Source organism: Gallus gallus, chromosome 3 (genome assembly GCF_016699485.2).
Source record: "Gallus gallus isolate bGalGal1 chromosome 3, bGalGal1.mat.broiler.GRCg7b, whole genome shotgun sequence".
NCBI lineage: Eukaryota > Metazoa > Chordata > Aves > Galliformes > Phasianidae > Gallus > Gallus gallus.
This window is the reverse complement of record NC_052534.1, coordinates 13,888,577-13,910,497: the sequence shown is the minus strand read 5'-3', so window position 1 is coordinate 13,910,497 and position 21,921 is coordinate 13,888,577. Positions and strand designations below refer to the sequence as shown.

Sequence of the window (21,921 nt, the reverse complement as noted above, 5' to 3'; positions counted from 1 at the left end):
TCATTAAACTTATCTTCAACTAGACTGTGATCAGAATTGGCATCACAGAACACATTGTAAAGTTATAAGACCTCTTGAGAACTTTTTAATGCCTTTGGAAGATGTCAAGTGCTGTAGTAGTAATAAAGCACAGATAGAGCATTAAAAAGATAAGTACTTCTAATGGAAAAAGGGATGCTGCTTCTGCCAATTTTTCTTCTTAAATTAGGTTTTGCACAGTACAAAACTTTTACAAGATAGAAGCTACCAACAGTGATACATACAAATGAAATTAGATTAAAAACAAATCAGAGCTCTGAGGAGGTCATGTTATACCTCCATTTTGATGGAATCTCAGTGGAAAAAAAGAAAGCAAAGGGCTTAGTGAAGTTCCATAGGATTCATCTCAGTTCAGGCTTGACCCTCTGGTGAACTACACTTGGATGAACTGTATTAACTTCAGGATGAGAGAAGCCAGGGACCAATTCCATTGATGTCAATAGAAAAGCTCACTCTTCCTTGTAGGAGAGTGCAGCCTCCACACACTGAGACCTGTGGAGAAGGGAGATACCAAAAGGACTGATTCCTCTCCGTGCTGGTACTTCATCCACCTTTAGTGGGGCTGCTCTTTCTTCTTGCGGGATATTGTGCTTTCCTTGGCTGGCTGTGCCTTAACTGTGCCTTAATCTTTCTATCCAGGATAGGACAGCATGGGCAGAAGGCACTTTGTGTCCTTCTCATGCCTGTAGCTTCACATGGTGCTCTAAAGAACTTTTTTTTTCTGATTAAGCATAGTCTGTCCCTCTTCAACCCATTCTTTTAATACAGCAAGTTGTTATCTGTGTGAAGATAACAGTTTGGTGTTAGTAAGTTGTAATGTTGCTTATTTTTTCCTGTATCTGCTGGCTGTATGTTTCAGGGAACATATCTATTCCTTTTCCTGGCAAAAGGTCTGACCAAAAAAAAACCAAAACCAAATTGTGCTAGTGGCAGTATCACTGACAGATCTGTTCAAGGGGACTTTAAAATGTCCAATTTCACTTCATTGAGAAAAATATACCATAGAACAGACTTAAGCATGCAAGTGCTTGCTTTTGTTTATGATTTGTATGTTGTCTATCAGCATAGCTCCATGAACCTATTCCACCACACTTGGGAAGAGCTGACCTCAGGAGCTCTGCTGGTTGGTTGAAGCATAATGCTGGGGCTGGTAGTCATTCATCCATACTAACCTTAAAGAAGGGCAAAACACCCTCAGAGGTTTCCCTTCTTCATGGAGCTTGGGTGCTCAACAGAAACCCATATCATGTTGTATGCAGAGAGAAAAAAACTGGGCAGGTCTGGATATGACAATAGCACCTGACTTCTCCATGGAAATTTGTTGTCTCTCCTTTGACTGTTGAAGCAGGCTTGGATTTTAAGCAGTGCCCAGGTCCTGTTTCCTAGACACATTCATGCTTTGCAGTTGCCTTCAGTTGCTAAGGCAAGATAGTTGAAAATCCCAAACCTCTGAAACACTTCAGTGAGGAAACTGAGCTTAACTCATCTGCAGCACTTCTTTATGACTCATATTCATTTCAGATCTCTGTTTGGGAAGGAGTGTGCACTTCATGCCATTTTGTGCAGGTGTTTGACCTGGTTAGATTTTGCCTGTGCTTAAATGTTTACCAGTACTGTAGATCCAAAAACCATCAAAATCAATCACTGTCTCCTCCTAAAGATAAGTGAACTTTGTCTTTGCCCTTTAACAGGCATGAGTTCAAACTACTCTGTGCAGCAGTAGGACAGGCTTTTTGTTGTTTTACTAGTGTTATGAGTTACCTTGTATGTCATATTTTGCATTGAAAGATGCAGCTAAACATCATTGAACCAAAGTTTTCTGCATGGTTCATTTGAACTTGATGGGTAATTAGAGAGTTGCCTCACTTTGCAATAGTCAGTGTTAATATAACCTTTGAAAAAAATGTTTCAATAAAAAGCAACTGAACTGAAACATTAATCCCTTGAACTTAATCATGAGGATGGCTCCATTAACCTCCCTTTGCACAGCATTCTGTAATCCAGTAATAGCAGTGCAGACAAGAAGAGGTTTTTTCCTTTTAAGTTCATTGTAGTGTCAGGAAGTAAAAGCCTTCAAGCTATTTTTAATTAGGTTGAACCTTTGGGCAGTGCTGTTCTTACATTAAGCTGTAAAGTTTTAAACAGTTGTAGTTAACATTCCATACCAATTTTGCATCTTAAGTAAAAAATATATATATATATATGTTTAGTAATACAGCACGAAACAAAGAAAGTGGAGGATATCTGGGTGAAAATCTGATGGAGGTAGAGAGACATAAAGGTAACAGTAATACATGGACACAGTGTAGCATTCTTATTTGCAGTGGTACATCTAGGTTTAATGTTCATTATATAACAAACATGGGTCAAGTCCCAGCTTCTTGTCACTGCTAAACTCAGTCTCAAAACTTTCCCTACACTTCCCTTTTGGAAGTATAAAGGTCAAAACACTGAACTGTTATTTCTGGAATGTGAATGTTGGATGTTGTGTTGAGGGACATGGTTTAATGATAACCATGGGTGATGGGTTTATTGTTAGACTGGGTGATCCTGTGGGTCTTTTCCAACCTTAGCGACTCTATGATTCTATGAAAAGTGAAGGACAGTAGCTCTGGCTTCGGTGTTTAACTCCTGCTAGGCACATACTTAAGCCAAAGTTTACTAATAAAAAAACCTGCCAGTATTACAGTAATTCATTCTCAGATGATTAAAAACATGGACTGCAGTTCAAAAAAAAACTCAGTAAACTATAGATCATCTGGCCCAAATTGATCGTTCTGACAACCTGTGAAAAACAATGAATAAAAATAAGGTCACCCAACCCCATCTGTGAAGCAGAGCAAAAGTCAATATAGAACTCGGCAGTGGGATAAAAATATGCTTCTGTACTTCGGTTTTGTTGCTTTCCCAAAGTGGTCTTCATCCAAGACATGGACAGCTGAGCTATCTTCCTTGGTTAGGCTGCTGTTTGAGCACTTAGGAAAGGTTGTGAAGGTGTTGTTTTCATCAAATTAAAACTACTGAGATTTATTATTTGCTTGATCAACACCTGCCTCAAGCTCTGGGTAGCAGAGAGCATTTTCAAGCTTCCAATTCTGGCACAATAGTTTAAAAGTTTAAAAAATTCAGAGCATCTGAATGATTTGGGTGCCTACATCTTAATTTTCAAATTAAGATAATTCAAATTTAGCTAATGCAAATTGATTTTTTAACAATATTTTCCACACAGATTAAGACGTGGGTAAGTAGGGAAGAATATGTTTAACATTCAGTCATTCATCCACTTAACCTCTGCTCATCTTCTGGGAAATTGAATGTACACTCTCAAACTTCTGGAAAAACAAAGTAAGGTGCAGGTAATTTTCTTTTTAAAAGTGTTTCCCGTGTCAAAGGAAGTTTTCCTTTTATTGGTATGCTTGGAGGTATGTGGGTGTTAGAGCAGAAGAACAGGCTGCTTTGTTGCAACAACAGTTATATATTACTCCCTCAAAAGAAAATCTTAGCTTGTAATGCTACAGTTCTCTCTTGCCTTGATGCAGCCTTATTTGAAGATGAAAGACAGTGATCAGAGATAGAGCTAACGATCGGAAATGATACCGAGACTTATTCGACAGTTTGACAGTTGTCCTGCTGCTTAATTCCAAAGCAAGTGGGAGGACATTGGTAGAATTGAGACATTGTGATCAATGGTAGAAATATTTCCCAGTGTTTGCCTAATGTAACTGTCACATGCATATATGACTGCATATATTTGTGTGTGTCTGATACCTCAGAATTAGATTCTAAATAGATTTTTTTTTTCATTAGGGTATGTTAGAAAATAATGAGTCAGTTGCTAAATTGGCTCATCATTTGGGGAGATGTACATCTCTGATAGTAAAGAGGAAGCCAGATTCATGTTGTGAGTGAGTGAGTTAGGAAACATTTTGGAATAGCTTTTGTTGTTACAAAGGATTACAGAGCTGCAACTACTTGAAAAGATTTTCAAAGAAACTTCTAAGGCTTTGATCTTTATTCAGATAGTGCTTGCTTTCTAGTCTAAAAACATTCATTTTAACAGGATATTAGCAGAAGGACAGACTGCTTAATAATTTTCTAAGCAGACTTTTCAGTGAGGTTCCATCCTGCAGAGACTTTCTAATGTCATCAGCCATAGTCAGTGCAAGATAAACTTGAAAGTGTGGTGTAAGGCTTTATCAGTGAGATTACTTTTTAAGCTAATGATGGCTTACTTCTAAAAACCCATGCGATTCCCTGGCAATAATCAATAACTTCGAAATTATACCAAGCATGTACCTTAAGAAACACACCGTAGTATGTGTTCAGAACTCAGAACAGCCTTGAGAATTTGGACGGAGCAGGAGGGCAGAGCAGGCTATCTCAGTAAAAGGAGGTGGCAGACTAAATCATAGAATCACTCTCTTCTTTTTCCATTGAGTAGCACAAGGATGCCACTAGAGAGAGACAGAGAAATCGGTTATTTGTTTTCTTTTCATTTCATTGTTGTATTTGAGAAGAAATCACTCAGCTCAGAGGCAATTTTCTGCAGTACTGGTGGAACTGCTGTGGATGTTCTGCCAATAGTCAGACACAGACTACACTGTAATTATCAGTTAACAAGGTGGATGTGAAAGATTGAAAAATACTTTGTTAAGCTGTATTTAAAAGTGTATTCAGAGTTCAGCTTAATCTAGGATCCAGAAACTGTGGAGTCAATTTTACCGCGTTTTTTTCACATCCGTACTTATCAGCTCCAGAGCCCTTGCACAGGAGGCCTCAAGCACCTTTCTTGTCTCTTCTCTTTCAAAAATAGCCACAGCCTCACACTCTGTGGGACAGCACCACTTTTAGGCAAAACACATTATGTAAGTGGCCCTGTGGATTCCAGGGCCCCCTGGAGACACTCAGCTCAGCTGCTCTGGTGCTGCGCAGCTCTGAGAGCCTCATGTCCTCTGGTCCACCCGGGATTTGAAGTATTTCTGGACTATATTGTTGCTGTTATAACCTCCAGATGTCATTTAAAAGGAGTTTCTGAGGGACTGTTATGGCCTCTTGAGCTAAGAGTTGCAGTACTGCAGTACGACCAAGGACATGCTGTTGGGCAGTCTACTGCCTGTTTATGCCCTGGAGGCATCATGGAAATGAAGATATCACGATCAGTAGAAGGTAATGGATGCACTTATTTGTTTATTTTGAAGACAGTATCCAAAATATGAGTAGCATTTTTTATAAAAGGACCGGTGAAGAAGCTCCATTTGAGCTATGTCACTGGAGCTATTTATCCTGGATCCACCCCAATAACAAAGGGCAGTATCTGTTGATAGATGAGACTTCAGTGGAATTTCTCTGGATTTATTGCATTGAATCAGAACAGATCCTCTTCTGCTCACAGTGAAGCTACCTCTGTGATAATGAAAAAGAGCAGAATCTAGCCCTAAGATATTATACATATTTGTGAAAAGAGGATTATTACCGTTAGTACAAGCTCAAATTACCTTTATTCAATAGATCATGATATTCATAGGTCTCCTATTTATATGGTCATCAAAAGAACACCTGATAGCTTAAGAAAGCATTTTTCCACAAAAGAAACCAATTACACAAAATACTCATCAGAAAGAAGAGTGGTTCCAAATATACAAATTACAAGGTACAGAGTGGGTCTTTGCATGAGAATAAGCTGCTCCACTGCTAAGAAATAGGAAACAACATTACTGTGAAGAAAGTCCTCCCACAGAAATCAGAACAAGCTCTCTCTTCAAAGAATGTACAAGAGATCTGAAATTACCAACAACAATACAACTGTCAGTAGGAAACATCACCTGTTTTGGCTTTTGTTGTAAGGAATTTCTCCAGCTCAAACATTTCAGCAGAGGTATAGTACACGCATCTGTGCATGTAGTACACATGTGATCTGGGCACCACTGATATACATCTCATCACTCTAACATTTATTTTTTAATTAGCTCTTAGAATAGATGTAGCTTTATTATGCAGAAAGAAGATAAGAGTTTCATTATGAAAGTGTTCAAATCTAGAAGGCCTGGTCCCAAGTTTCTTCCCAGTCCCATCGGTTTAATTGAAGTTGCAGTTAATAAAGGTGGAGACACAGATTGATGAAGGCCCTAAGGTTACAATCTAATGCCTTGAGACAGCAGATGTTAAAGGACTCTTTCATATGGGGACTCGTACGCTCGGGAAAGCATCGCAAATCAATTGTGCTCTGATAGGAAGAGACACAGGGCTGAAACTTGGAAGACAGCAGTTAGGTAGGGGATGTTAAACAGGAAACATATGAATAAGGGAAAATAACGCAGTACACGGTTTCTAGGCTCCTTAAGTTATAAAGTGCTTCTGGTGCAATGCTGATTTTTTCATTGCTGTTGTGGGGTAATTTCTGGAGTATCTGGATCATGTAACCTGTTGACATGGGAAGCCAGGGGTGACAGTAATGAATCAGTCAAAAATAAAACTACTGAGCAACTGCCCATGAGCTCAGGAGTAGCATTGAGACCTTAACAGGATGGGAGGATTAGCTTGGTGTGTTAGACCTTGTGTGAGGGACTAGGGGAACTTTATTTGAGAGAGAGAGAGTTTACGGTGGAGCTAACAGACAGAAAGTCCTGGAGTTGGTGTCACTCATGTCTATCATGGTCTGAAAATTAACCATTATTTGTAAAGGCAGTGATGGGTGTGCACTGAAACAGAGATGTCCTTGCCTGAGGACAGGAATCATTAATATAAGATTTCCACTCAGTGTAAAGATGACACAGGCTATCATTTACCTAGTGCAACACATGTTTCCTGTGCCGTCTCTGTTACTGATTGCCTTAGGTTTTCTTTAATGATACAGTGCTTCAGCATCTTTTGAGATAAGACCTCGGCTACCGGTACAGCTTTGTTTCACATTTAGCTATATTGTCCTTGAATTAAGCCCAGACATTACTCCGGTGGCATGTTCCTTTATGCACTTGTTTATAGTCCCTGGTAGAGAAAGAAAATACTTCAACTCTTCAGTGCTCTTTAATGAGCTCTACACAAGTAGCAATGTTAACTCTGCTTTCCGAGTCCTGGATTTAGTTGTTGACGGCTTCCCAACAAACTGCATTTCCCAACTACTTTCTTTGAGCCATTCTTTTACGTGGCAGAGGCAGGTAAATTACTTTTAGAAATTGTCCCAGGGCTCCTCAAACCTATCAGCCTCACCTCAAGTCACCATCTCCTGCAGTCCCTCTGGCATGCTGAGTGCCATGGAGAAACTGAGTCTGTGGGTGGCTCCAGGACAGCTGAGCAGTGCTTACTCCTTTGCCTTCCCAGCAGAAATCTGCTTAGTGGAAGAAATAACATGGCCCTTAATAAGAAACTCCTCCTGTTTCCAATTAAACAAAAATTGCTGCCTATAAATCACTTGATTCCTGAGCTCTGTTCCTCAATTTTACTCTCCCTGTTACTGAGCTTCCATCTGCTTTTAACAATCCTTGCTACTCATACGTCTTTTAATGCTGTATCCCTGCAGAATGGCTTTCTAATTAAGTAAGCTCTGAAAATGAAAAGCAGCAGAACAGCAGCTTGCTTGTTCTCTGTACCCTTAATCCGGGAGTCCTGTATGTGCTATTTTGGAAGCTAAATTGAGGTCGCTGACATTATGCATATTTGTTGTCTGATGCAGCCTTAAAAGACCCAAATCCTCTATTCAAAATTATCTTTAGGCATATGGGTCAAACATTTGCAGGAATCAAAACAGCATTTGGAGCTTTAGCAGAGATTTAGAGAAGCGGGGGAGGAGTGAGAAAGGGGCTGCAATCTCAGGACAGCACTTCAGTTGCAGTATGCTTTCACTGACCAGCGAAGGCATCGCTGTCTCTGAAGTTAACAAAATAAACAGTCCCAATGATACGTGAAGAGGAAAACGGGAGCTTTGCTAAGCAAAAATGTCCTGTAGAGGTTGCAGTCACCCTTTTGTTCTGAATCGTGCAGTGACTGTTATTACATCTTGTCAAAATGCATTCTACTGAAATTGCATGGAAGAAATTAACGCAGTTGAGCTTATATCATCAATAAAACAAAAGAACAAGTAGTATTTATGTGGAATTAAATATACTTTGTGTTGGTAGTGCCACAGTAATGAATACAAAGTAGTTTCAAAGTGCGACTGGCAAATAAATATAATAGTCATGTACCAAAATAGTCATTATTTTGACATTTTTATATCCTCTACCTTAAGGGATAATAACACAATTTACAAAATTTTCTCATTTGGAATCAAAGCTTGTGAAACTCTTTCAAAAAACTTGAGAATAAAGGGCTTCTTTTGGAAATGTCAGAGATTGTTGGAAATATCAAACTGTTTAGCTTTACCTGGAGTGCATTTTGCCTGGAGAATTGAGCCAGGGCGTTCTGATTATTTTTCATTCATAATTCACTGCATTACTCACAGCAAGGAAGAGTACGATCAAGGAAACGAAATGGCTATGAATAATGCAAAATAATGTAGATTAAAAAGAACGAATAAAAGAAACACGAAACTTAAAAAACTGGCATACAGGGAAATTGCAAGTACTATGGAAAATTGGAGACTAAGAAAAGTTTATTTTGGTTATACTAAATATTCTTAGTTGGAAGAGCTTCATCAAAACAAATACAGTGTTAATGAATGTTTTTGTTTCAACAAAATTTCATTTTGGTGGATTTTTTTTCCCACTAAAATGTTTAACAGGTTGTATTTTAGATATATATTTCTCAAATAATTTCTGCTTGAAGATTTATTCTTCGGATGCTTCTCAAGTAGTGGTGTTTTGGTCATTTTGAATTGAAAGTATATATTTTTAAAAGCGTGAGCTGGAATGAAACCCAGTTCCTCTGTGGAGGTGGCTTGGTTTTGCATCAGAAATCTGCCTCAGGGATGAGATCTTTTATTTGGGGATGATACTGTTTGGTGATCCTGCTGTGTAGACCAAGTATGCAGTCTGCCACGCTGTGGAAACTTCTCCCTCTTCGGAAGGAGGAGAAGGAAAAAATAGCCTGGAAAACAGTTTCATTACTAACTTCCAAAATGCACCTTTAAAAGGTGCAATGGGACGGAGTAGCAATCAGTGTTCACATTAACAGCTTCAAAGGTGTTGCTTTGGCAGGAGGGGAGAGAGGTTGGACATGCTGTCCCCTACAGTTTCCCTTGGGCAGCCAAGGTGGAGGGGAGGAGGTCAGATGGCAGCGGTGTTGCATATCAGCCAGCTGTGTACCTGTCTGTTGTCTCGGGCAATTGACGTAGACTTGGGGGGGAAATGTAGCAGACTTTCACAAGACCTTAACAACTGCACCAGCCCACACGTGCATTCCCAAATTTGCTGTGTGTAATTTTTGTGCAGTTGCTCCAATTACAACTGGATTGGGAACTTGTTTGGTCTCTGTGACCACAGATGTACTCATTGGTGGCAGCTAGGGTCATGTCCTAATGCACTGGCTGTGTTTACTGCACACATTAAGGTCTTTGCTCCTGATAGCTGCAATTCTAGATCCAGTTGCCTGAAACCAAAAATATTTGTGTTTGTGCACATATCTGCTTCCCATGCATTGGGCTACTATGGAGCTTATCTTAACTTTCCTCCACATCTGAAACTTCTTTATAGCTCACTGCTGGATTCTTATACCTAAACATCCCGGCATGTTTGCTTTCCCACAGATATCTTAAAAGCAATTTTGAAATTAAGAACAAAACAAAATGATTTTCAGCAGCAGAGCAGAGGGATAAGATGTATTTCAGGTAGTAAAAAAGGAAGAGTTCGGTATTCTAAGCTTAAAGTTAGTGACAAAATAATATGAAACACTCTTAATGTGGAATAATTGCGGATTAACAGGTTTAACATACTTATTTTATTTTCTAAACTGTTTTTTTTTTTTTTTTAAGCAAAACACTCAACGTGAACTTCATCACTCCTACTAACTTGTGTTGGCAGCGCATTCTATTTTTCGTGTGATCACTTTTTTCTTGTTAGTGGTAGAAGTTGGCAGAAAATGTTCATTAGATCACATTGTGAGTATTTGAGAGTCTGGAGGGGACTGTTGAGGGTAATCTGAAACCAGAGTTTCTGCTTCTGTAATCCTCTGTTGATCAAAGGTCATTATTTTAATACTGTTATTTTGCTAAGGTTAGTAATAATAGCTAGGTCTAAGTGCTATTAATAGTTTTAATAATACTATCGTTTTCCTTTCCTGAATGCTTTTTCCTTACTTTAAGCAGAACGGCCATATTCATTTTCACCTCCACTTTCCAAGGAAGTGTTGCCGAGTCTTTTCTCTGAATGATGACCCTTTTTGGAAAGCAGTTATAGCCCGGGATGCTGAAGAGCCCTTTGAAATGAAAGGGAATGTGAGCCAATCAGCTGGGCAGCTGGCTGGCCTCCAGGAGCTCTGCTAACTGAAGCACAGGCTTAGTCATGTAAAGCCACACACATTTTCCAACCTCTTGGCTAGCTGCTTCATTGCTGTAGTTGAGGTTCAAAGGCTACAGATGCTATTAGTCTGGGGCACAAAGGTGCATGAGCCTGTTACTCACCTGTGCTGCCCAGTGCCTGGCTGAAGTCAAAGGGGAGCCTCAGGCACAGGTAGGTTGAGGAAACCCTTGTGTGGTACAGATAACAGAGGCAGAACAGTCATAAAGCCTCAAATAGCTGCTGTGAGCAATACTTTGTAGAACTGCAAACCATACAAGTTACATCAAAACCAACTTGGTGTCCTAGTTGTTCACTGCCTGTTTCAGGCCTGTTGTGTATATGTATAGTTTGATAGATGACCATACTAACAGTGGAGGAGAGCCCCTTTCTAACCAAATGCAGTTGAGGATGGTGAACCTCATGAGCTCTGATCCATACCTAAGCTTAATCTCTCTGCTTTCATCTTTAATTTGGGGGTAATAAAATTAATACTTGGCCATTGGGTAAAACTAGGGTAAGCATATAATCATAGAATCGTTTGAGTTGGAAGGGACACTTAAAGGTCACCTAGTCCCACCCCCTGCAGTGAACAGGGACACCTCCCTCACAGCCCTGTCTAGCCTGACCTTAAGTGGGATGGGGCATCTATGGGAAACTTGTTCCAGTGCTTCACTACTCTTATAGTAAAAAAATTTTTTTCTTGTATCCAATCTAAATCTCCCCTCTTCTAGTTTGAAACCATTTCCCTTTGTTCTATCACAGTAGACCCTTCCAAATAGTCTGTCACCTTCCTTCTTATAGCCCCTGTTTTAGATCAACTGATCTTTTCTTTCTACTAGCCCTGTTGAGTAAGAGATACGGGATAGGTAGATAGAAATGTACACTTGAGAGTTAATGCTTATGGCCACAGCTTTCAAAAATGACTAATGTACTCATCTAGGGTCTTCAAGGACCCCACTACAAGCATGTCATGATGGCTCCAAGTTTTGAAGTATTAGGGTAATTGATTGTAAGTGAAATAAATGGGAGTGTGATTTACCTGAACAAGAAATAATGTTTCCAATCTCCTGTGGGATACTAAAAGAACATGGAGGTAATATTAGTGTCGGAGTTTTGTTGGGGTTTAAACAGAGGCCAGAGGATCAGTCAGAGGGCAGGTCGTGAGATAACAAGGTTATTATGTGTTAATGAGAATGGTGGCCCGGATAATGATCTCCCCATCTAATCATCAGTCTCATTTTCCCCTCCTTGTCGGGTCCCAAAATTTTAAAGGCAAATGTATACAACCTTATTGAGTAGCTAAAGAGTAGAGAAACATGGATAGGTGGACTTGTGATGGGAAGCAACCTGAGTGGACAGTAAGACCACACTGGAGCAGAGTCTGGTGTGCTGCTGGTTGTGCAGAGAGTTTTTTATATACACACCCACACACACACCCTTTGCTGACTATTCACTTTGTGCATCATCAGTCCAAGAGTTTGCAACACCCACCAGGATGAGATTACAGGGAATAACAGTGAACAGTGACATTTTAAACAGCTAGTGACCAGCAGCAGAATTGGTGTATTTCTAGGCAACACCAGCTCGCTGCAGACATTCATGTTTTCCAGTGATACCTGACAAGGTACTTTGCCATGGAGTCAGCAAGGCAAATAGAAGATGTACATGACTACTGCTACTAATGGAAGGGCAACCTTCCATTAGTGAATGAACCATTATGGCCCTATAGGCTACAAAATACTGTTATTGTTGATTGATAGAAAGACACTGAGACTTTCAAAAAGAAAACATTTGGGTTTGTTCGGTTGGCTGATTTTAAGCGAGCAACATCTCTTTCACCTTGACCCACAGCTGTTTGCCAGCATACTGTCAGGTGCTGGTAGTTTGAGGCAAAATGCAGCTAAAGCATTGTAAGACTGCTGCAGGTTTGCAAGCCCCAGGCTCACTGAAAAGGACTTCAGTGAGCTGTTGAGTCTAGCAGTGGGATGGCTGTGTTGTGCTTAGCCTCACCCATTGTGCTCTTCTCTGCAGCAGAAGTCCTGGGTGGTAACTTAGGAGTCAGGGAAAGTGCTATGTGCATTGCAGGCTGGATGTGCAGTGTGGCCCACGTGAGTGCCACGCTGCAGTCACTATGAGTAGAGGTCAGCACAGATGTAGCCTCTTGGTGGTTGAGAAGCCCACTGGGCAGCAGGCATATCTTACTGGTGCTCTACAGCAAGAGCCAGTCACCAGGAAGGCCTTGTGGCATCCAAAAGGCCCATATTGATAGTGGCTGCAAGTGTTTGTGTATATTTTTGGCAGCATAGCTCCCAGATGTTCCTGTGGATTCCAGCAGTCCCTGGGCTGCAGGGCCCAGGCAGTGAGCTGGACAGTGAGGGATGATCAGCATCATTTGTGTTTTTTTCCTGCCAACTGTGCTATACCATGTTTCCTGTCTCTCAGATAATATATTATCACAATAGAGACAAAAGGAGTATCCCTTCATAATGTCTAGACATACAGTCAGATAACAAGCGAGAATTCAGTAAAAGAAAAATATCACATGAAAGAAGAGTGCTATGGTACTGATTGTATATCAGTTTATACAAATGTGTATTTTAGCAACATGTTCTATTTAATGCAACCATTTATGCCTTGGGCTTGTTGGTGTTTGTCTGCGGTGTGACACTGAGGTAGAAATGGAGGCAGGAAGAGCAGGAAGATTGCCAGAAACGAGGCAGGGAATGAGCCTTAGAAGAACTGACAGGACAAGGCTATGTCTTAAATCTTCAGGAAGAAAAGTTGCAAAATGTGTCTAATGTAGAACTAGACCAGGTGAGTTAAGGACGTTGATTTGCACAAGAGGAGAAAGAAGAAGAGGCCTTACAGAAAAAAAGTCAGAAATGCAGGATGAAAACCAGGACAGAAGCACAGGGAGTGGGGACGGAATGGCTCAGAGGGAGGTGTAGTGGTAACGTCACATGCTGTGGACAGGACAAGGATGATAAGAGTAGGTCCTAAAGTTTGAGTGAAAATGTATATTACCTGGTGAGAGCTGTCACAGTCAGGTGAAAGAAACCTGAAACTAGATTGCCTAGATTTAAGCATAGAACTGAAGGATCAGAACTCATAGTATCTTCATATCTTCCTGAAAAATTACAGCTCAGAATACAATTGACTAAGAAACTATTGCAAAACTGCTGCAGCTACAGTTAGCAGAATCTGACTCCCTCTTGTTAAGAAGGTAGGTGGATGGATGGATGGATGACAGACAAATGGATGGATGGACAGACAGATGGACAGAGCGCTCGCAGGATTTGGCTTTGGAACTCACCCCGTTTGCTTTCTGCCATGCTCAGATTGGTCATGATGAAAAAATTGGCTTTGTCTTCAGTTGAAACTTCCATACATATTAATGTTTTCTAAAGATTGGATCACACAGATCCTTATATGGGCACTAAAAACAAAGGCTATTTGAGTTAATACTGGGAAAGGGCCCACAGCTTCCTGAAGACTGATAGCCAGATTTCTTTTTGCATGCCTGTTGCATCCTGTTGATGATATGACACTTTTTCCCCAGTTATGTCCAAAACACATACTGCATTAATCAGATAATGTAACTTTCCATGATCTCACCCTAAAAAATGTAATTTAACGATTCCATCCCCCCCCCCCCGACTCTTTTTGACAACTGAGTTTTTCCTTATGTTTTCTCCAACCATTTTCAAACTCATGCCAAGAAATTTGGCACAAGTTATTATATTGTTCTCTGAGCAATATTTGTGGCGTGATTAATGTGTGATTTGCTACCTGAAGCTTAATTAAGGCCTTAATCTTTCAAAGGCGTACCCACAGTCCTTACTGCTCTTGAATAAGGAATCCTGTGAAGTCCAGTAGGACTGTGGACACGAATACAGATAAACCATAAGTATCTTAAGGATCCAAGTAGCCCAACACGGTGCCCAAGACCAGCCTTATGCACAAGGGACCGTGTTTTCCTTCAGCTTTGCAATGACTGCATGGTAATTAATGGGCATATTGTATGTGTGGTGCTAATATGAAAAAGAAGTATATTTTTGAATCAGGCAAAAGTGAGTTATTAACTTCCCTCCTCACCCCTCATGTGGTACTTTCCCCACACTGTATCTAACGTTAGTCATATTAGATATAAATGAAGACAACTTCTTTGTTTTGTTGTAGTTGCAGGTGGAACTTGATCAGGAATATCAAGACAAATTCAAAAGACTGCCTTTGGAAATTCTGGAGTTTGTACAGGAAGCCATGAAAGGGAAAATCAGTGAAGATGGAGACCACAGTTCTGCCCCCTCTTCTCTGGCATCTGACAGTGGGAAATCAAATCATAAACCTCTGCAAAGTGAAGAGGAACTGGAAGAAGATAATTCAGAAAAAGTGTTTGATACTACTTTTTAACTGCCCAGCACTAATTGGTGCGCCAGGGCACACCACTCCCCAACTACTCGGCTCTGCTTTCCTAATGTGAGCTGCAACTGAAGCACTTCGGAAGGCAGGAGGAATCTGTATTCAAGTGCACATTTCCCAGAAGGAACGTTTTATAAAAGATTTGTGCAAAGGTCTTCATTCCCATTCTTCAGCTTATTATTATGCTAAAGCGTAGTGCAGTCTAATGGGAAAATTAATATGTTCACCATCCTCTCTCTCTCTCTTTTTTTTTTTTTTTTTGGCCAATTTTCAATGGGTAATTTTCTGGCCATGTTCACTGTTAAGAATGTTTAATGAAGACCAGTATATTGAAAAGAGACAAATGTGTGCAGATTTCCTTTTGAAGTGCCAGTGCAGAGTGCTCCAAACTAATACAGATCCTAGAGAATATTATAACAGTACTTAATTATATTTGTTTCCTACTTTATAACTGCACCTTGACAACCGTACCATCATTTTACATTTGCACTGAAACATTTAATCCTTTTTAGCTTTGCAAGCACTGGTGGCTTGCTGTCTTAATATTATGTTTATCACGGGGACAGAAATATAATTGCTGCTGAAAACTCTTGGAACTGTGGAGAAGAGAGAGAAAGAGAAGAAATTTGCCTGGAGATTGTTGGTGTTTGTGTATGTCTGTGTTTGTTACACCGTGTGAGTGCATATATGTTGGTATATATATATGTGCACACACATCTGTCTATATGCACACATGGCATGTTTATATTTGAAGTCGATGTGGTCTCTTGGTGAAATGAAAAGTTTCAGGGATACGTGTATAGAGAATCTTTATGAAAGCTAACATCTGGGTTGTACTGATATAAAATAGTCATTAAATCATAAAGTTCTTTTTGTGGTGTTAGTGTTGTAAATCAAAGTAGTTTTAGAATATAAATTTGATATATATTTTGCAGACTTAAAAGTATTGATTTTAAGTATCATATTTTAAGCTTACTGAATTTGATAGGATTATAAAATGTTTAGGACTACAGTATTTGAAATTGAACAGAATCTTCCATTATTTTTAAGACTGAGGTTCAGTTTTACTAAGGTCTGGAATTTAAAAGGCAAAATATAAAAACGTGATCATTGATATTTAAAAATATATATTAATCCATTTAACTGACTAAGAACAATCAAAGTTTATGTACTGTATGATATGAATGAGAGAAGTAACAGCACACGTAGAGAAATTTATATCAAACGACAAAGAGACTTTCATGAAAGTCAGGATATATGAAAAGGTAAAGAAATGCTATTCTCTGGCATCCCATATTAACAGAAATAGGAATTATAAAACATTACAGATGGATTCTTGTTTGTGTCCGAGCCATTGCATGATGCTAAAGGCTCTTCCCTTGGATGTGTAGTGAAAAGGCGTGTTATGGCAAAAAACATAGATTTGCTTAGAGAGGCCTGATCCTGCAAAATCACATCCACAACTGACACTGCGTACCGCTGGGCTCGGTGGAACTTCTTTGGGTTAATAATGTTCATATACGTGTTTGCAAGATCAGGGCCTTACTTCGTATTCAGCAGTGGAGAAAGAAGTCAATTGCATAGGGAAGCATTTTAATACGTCATAACAACAAAGTTACTTTTCTTCCTTTCCCTCAGGATTTTAGTACTTTAAAGTAACATATTTTATTTGAATTTAAGCAATAAAATTGAGATTAAGATTTCAGTTACGGAATTGTGTATATATTTAAGTTCAAATCATGGAAGACAAACAGTATTTTGATGTTTCTTTTTTAAACCTAGAGTGGAAAAAATTGCAGAGTTTGGAGGTTGTATTTTGGATTAAAACTGTCTTCATTTATGACGATGAAAGTAGTGAGCATAAAACTCAAAAATCTGACTTCCATCTTAATACTAGGAAAGGGGAATCCTCTGTAAATCTTTGTTTTGCACTTTGAAATCAATATTAATCATTTATGGAAAATGAAGAGTCAAGATGTAATGCTGCATTTTATAAAGTGAAAATGACATATTGTTTAAATTATTAAAAGTATAAACTGATAGCAGTGTTGACAATAAAACTGAAGACTATCGCATTACAGAACTCATTGTACAGTGCAGGCTTTTAGGTAAAATCTTAGCTCCTTTGAATTTCAGTGGTACGCTCCCATGGACTTCAGCGGAGCCAGGGTCTCACCACAGTCTTTGAAGAAACTTGGGCAAATACCAATTAATCTTTTATTTATATTTAAAAATGCAACAAAACTATTCTGGTTGGATTAAGTATACTATCAGCTGTAGTCATTTTACAGTACGTTTGTATTTGACCATTTACTGTACTCACATTTTTTTATATCTGTACAGTGCCACTTTCTGCAGGTGTAAGGTAGTGTGTGATACTGTACATCTTGCATTGTTCAAACTATTTCAGTGAAACAGATATCATTTAATATTGATATTACTTGAACTAGAGTAAGATAATGAAAAAGGGTCTTTATGATGTGCAAGTCTTGTGCCTTTTATGTATTTGCCTTGTTCTGTGTTGAATGTGTGGAAATGCTGTATTGTGGATTTTCTGCTGTATAGAATAGAGCTGTCTATATTAAACTAGGTCGTGCACTTCAGATATCCTTACACTACTGAAAATAGCTTGGTTTTGGCAGTATAAACAGAATTTTAAAAATTCTAATGACAGCCAGACATTTTAGATTTAACATGTTCATAATTATGTTAATTAATGCTCATGTATTAGCTAAACATTCACTGAAAGATAACTAAAGGGACATCATTGCTTGCCTTCCTTTGAAATCAGTGTTGCTCTTGTACATTGTATTAATAGTGTCTGTAATTGATTAGTCCTTGATGATTTGCTTTCAAAGTAGGATGAAATATTTCAGTTAACATGTACATATTTTTTTGGTTCTTCAATCTATGATTGTTTCAGAGGCATAATTCACATTTTTGTAAAAATTCTATGCAATTTTGTGGCATGATGTTTCTTCCACTTGTAATTTTATGTGCTTACATTACAGATCCAAAGGACAAATAAAAATTTCTTAACACAAGGTGGTGGTTTTCTCTGTTCATTGACTCTCAAGTGGCACTTGACTCCGGAAACCTTCCTGACCTTGAAGACCTTATGCCGAGCCCTTTGCTCCCAAGAAGGGCAGTGGCACAAGGCACCAGTGATTTCTCCCCACAGACTCTTCTGTTCAGAAAAATAAGAACAAGAAACTGCACGTGAGGGCCTCCTCTGCCCCTCCCAGGGAAAATGTGCATTTGCTGCTGTTCTGAAAAAAAAACAAAGAAAGCAGGAAACAGGAAAAGCGCGTGGCAGCTCGTGAACCGTTAAGAATATCTAATGGTTTACACAACAAGCTGTTATGGAAGAACAGTTGCATGCTTTTCAGTCATACCTGTAAAATTCCTCAACATATTAGAGCTGCTTTACTTCTTTCCACTTCCCCAGCTGTTCTGCTAATCATCTATGCAATTATATATGTGCTGTGAATTGTACCTGTGCAGAGGCCTTCCACTGAGAGCACTGGAAAATGAATCTGTTCCTTTGGCTTTTGACTTTCCCCATTTAATTTACAATGTAAAAGATTATCTCTGGGAGAAGAGATAAGCAGGTATATTAATCCAGTGTACTAAGGGATATACCTATTAAAATAAATAGTCCCCAGGGCAATGAGACTCAAATTGCTTACTAGAAAAGGTTTGGGGAAATGGGGTTTGAAGAGAGGAATGGACATGGCACAGTGTAAAAGCAGAAAGGAAGAGAAGAACGGAAATAAATGTTGAGATCAGGAATTTGATAGAGAGAGCAAGAATGGGAAAGAAATGGAGGGGGAAGATAGCGAAAGAAAAGGAAAATCGATTTATTTCCTCCTCAGAGAAGGAGTAGTGGTGTATTAAACCATCAAGAGCAGGGTTTGCCAAGGCTCCATCATGATAGGAGACAAGAGGGAGATAAGAGTGGAGGCAGATGGGAACTCAGTGCAGATGAACAGGGCTGAGAAGCAGCATGGCGGAGAGACTTACAGGACCATGTGGGTGAGACCACCAGAGGAGGGCAGACAGTGGCAGTGAGCACAGTGAGAGAAGCTGGAAGACTGTGGGAAGGATTGTGAAATAACCCCTGGCTCCTGGGAGGGCTTGGCAAGGCAGGATTCTCACAGTCAGCCAAGCAGACATCCCCATCATTTGTTGTACTTTGGCAACGGGAGACCTATTTGGCTGCTGAGGAAGAAGGGCAACAGGCTCGGATGTGTGGAAGAGCTATTTGGAAGCCATCCAAGGGACAGTGGTGTCACAGAGGCCAGGCAGCAGGGGCAGAGCTGTGTACTCTTGTGCAGCTGTGGACTCCAGGCAGAACAAGACTGGTGGGTCGCTGAAGCTTCAAGTGGGTTCTACAAATGCTCCTGGCAATGCCAGAAGAAAACCAGTCCCACCACAGGAGCAGAAAATCTGTTACTATCAGCTAGGGAAGGTGACTCAAGACTTGGCTTTGCCTTCAAAGTGAATGCTTTAATGACTAACTCCAGTGCCTGGTTCCAGGCTGAGTATTTGATCCTCAGCTCCAAGAGCCTTAAATTGCTTCTTTCACAGTTATGTTGCTTCCAGGCAGGGGCTGGAGGATACCCAAAAGTAACTGAAATATTGGGGTCAGGATACATAAGGATTGTTGCTGAGCAGTATGGGGAGTTCAGAGCAGGTGAGCAGGGTGAAGGATTGTACAACCAGGCCTCCTAAAACATGGGCATGCTCTCACACTCCCAGGAAGTTTTTTCAGGGTAAGCAATGGTACCTTTAAAAGAAATGAATGGGGATTTAACGGCACAAAGGCTTATTATACCCTCAGACTTCAGGAGAGTTCTGAGCATGAGAGTTGCACAAATCAAAGCCTTGCCATAAGCATCCAAGCTGTTAAAGCCACCAAGATTCACCTGCAGACCTCAGGTCAGAATTTCTTATTTACTGATTAGCTTCAGTGCCTGCATGTAGCTTGTTTGGGCTTCCATTCAGACACCTTTCCAAGTATATCTCTCAAGATCCTAACTCTAAATCTGATCTTCACATCTGACATCACACATGAAAGAACCAGACAGAGTGTTAATTTGAAAACAGACAAATCCTCTCCCAGATCCAGCACTAATCATTCATAGACAGCACCTAAATGCCAGACCACCTCTCTTCTGTGACCCTACTATTTCCCACATAACAGGATTTACTTGGACATCATTAAGGCTAGTTTTGCCTCAGGCAGGGTTCTGACCTTGTTCTGACCACCTTTTCTTGGGAAAAAGAAAAAAAGAATAACTACCCACCAAAAGGATCAGAGTAGGACATTAAAGCCAAGTGCAAGAAGCAGCTGGTGATGATCACTGTATGGAAACTGCTGAGTCACAGCCTGAATGAACCACTGATTGGGCACCTGGGGAAAGGACCCGGTCATCCCTGGGAGCACAGGTGAAGGCAACTCAGCTGTGTGACCGGAAGGGGTGGAGCCTGGCTGCACCTCTCTTAGGCCTCATTTAAGGGCTGACTGCCATGAGGGAAGGTTCTCTTGCTGGAGATCCTTCTTTGGTGGAGCTTTCCCCTGCAAATCTGGACTCTTCTGATATGGGTGAGTGATCTTCTTACTTCCCTTTATAGTACCTTTCTGTTGTACTGGTCCTTCTGTCATCACACCTCTGTTGTGATGCCTTTCCTATTGTGTTGATCTGTGCAATTGCTACAATCAGCTCAAAGTTAAGGAAGCTGACTGAAGAAATGCATCCTGGGTTTAAGAAAAGTCTCTAGAAAGTGAGGCTTTCCACTGATACATGCTAACAGTACAGTCAGAAGGAGAAAAGACTTGATCTGTGTTACTTTTTACAATGTAATTGTGTAGTGGAAATGCCTAAATCGGGGCTTGAGCTGGTGATTGAGCACCTGGTAGGAAGGCAGGGCCAACCCAGGGGAGCTCAGGTGCATGCAATGCTCCTAAGTGATGAGAAGGGGTGGAGCCAGGATCAGGCTTTACTTAGGAGTTAGCAAGGGGCTCTCATTAGAGAGCATACCTGAGGTCATCTGAAGGTGAGTAGCCTCTTTCCTTTATTTCTGTGCCTATGGCTGCTGGATTTTAGCAAATACTCACTTTCTGCAACCTGAGACCTTGCTACTCTGCTTTCATTGCTGTGCTTTCCATTTCATTCCAACATTGTTTTCCATTTCTTCTAAATGTGTGCCTTTTGAGGTGTGTTTCTTGAGTTGCTCAGGATTAGTATCATGGGAATAGCATATATGTGCTATGAAAGGAGGATCTCAGAAATAAAAGAAAAATCTAAGTGTTCAGCTCACAAGCAGTAGAAAGACTAGAGGTAACACGCTGCCTGTTGTATAACTGAAACAATTTTACTGGCTTGAGTTTTTGTGCAGAAGCATATTGTGCCTGATGAAGAGGGCTGCTCAGACTGCCTTGCTTTGGAGGAGGTTAACCAGAACAGGTAGAAGGGCTTTATGTAGCACTGGAGAGGCCAAGTTCTAATTAGAAACAAATTGAAGGCAACCTGACAACTGTAAAGAGATTTAAAACTTACTTCTGTATCACTGGTGTAAACCTAGCTAGTGAGCAGAGAGCTGTAATTGCTGAAAGCTAGGATGTAATTAGCATTTCTAAACTGCAGTAGGTAACTGGTGTGTTCAAATGCATAGATGTAGCCTCTGTAACAGAGACTGAATCTCTTCAAAAGAAATAAAAACTTTTGTTCTGTTCTTAGGTGACACTTCTAGTTTGGTTAGTGTGGCTATGTTTGTCTGCTCTCTAAAGGCAGCAGAGAACAGCAAGCAGAGCCACTGACTTGCTTTCAGCTGGGTGAGAAATAAAAGGCGTGAAATACTCTGTCCAAATCTTGTATCTGGATTTTCATGAAGGTTTTGGTGTGTTGTGATCTGGAAATTAGGCTTTCACAAGTAAATCACTGGAAGCTCATGATCTCTCGAGTCTCTTGGAAAAGCGTAGTGAGAGCTGACAGATGGTAACTGTAAGCAAGCAAGTTAGAGATGAGGC

At 40.1% G+C, this 21,921-nt stretch overlaps 1 protein-coding gene and 1 long non-coding RNA gene across 9 annotated transcripts in view; one reads left to right on the top strand and one right to left on the bottom strand.

Annotated features, from left to right (window-relative positions):
• The window catches only part of PLCB1 (phospholipase C beta 1), a 425,847-nt gene extending 407,915 nt beyond the window's left edge, over positions 1–17,932 (top strand). For all 8 annotated transcript variants that reach the window (XM_046939523.1, XM_040698205.2, XM_046939524.1 and 5 more), the window contains one exon: positions 14,649–17,932. In XM_046939523.1, coding sequence (XP_046795479.1) covers positions 14,649–14,879 — 231 coding nt within the window. In that variant the 3' untranslated portion in view covers positions 14,880–17,932. The remainder of the gene's footprint in view (positions 1–14,648) is intronic.
• LOC107052866 overlaps positions 1–21,921 on the bottom strand; it is a 153,707-nt gene that overhangs the window by 97,337 nt on the left and 34,449 nt on the right. Inside the window, exons 3-5 of the long non-coding RNA XR_005858770.2 lie at positions 8,398–8,508; positions 5,687–7,363; positions 4,336–4,493 (exon numbers count right to left, since the gene is read on the bottom strand). This is a non-coding gene — a long non-coding RNA (uncharacterized LOC107052866). The remainder of the gene's footprint in view (positions 1–4,335; positions 4,494–5,686; positions 7,364–8,397; positions 8,509–21,921) is intronic.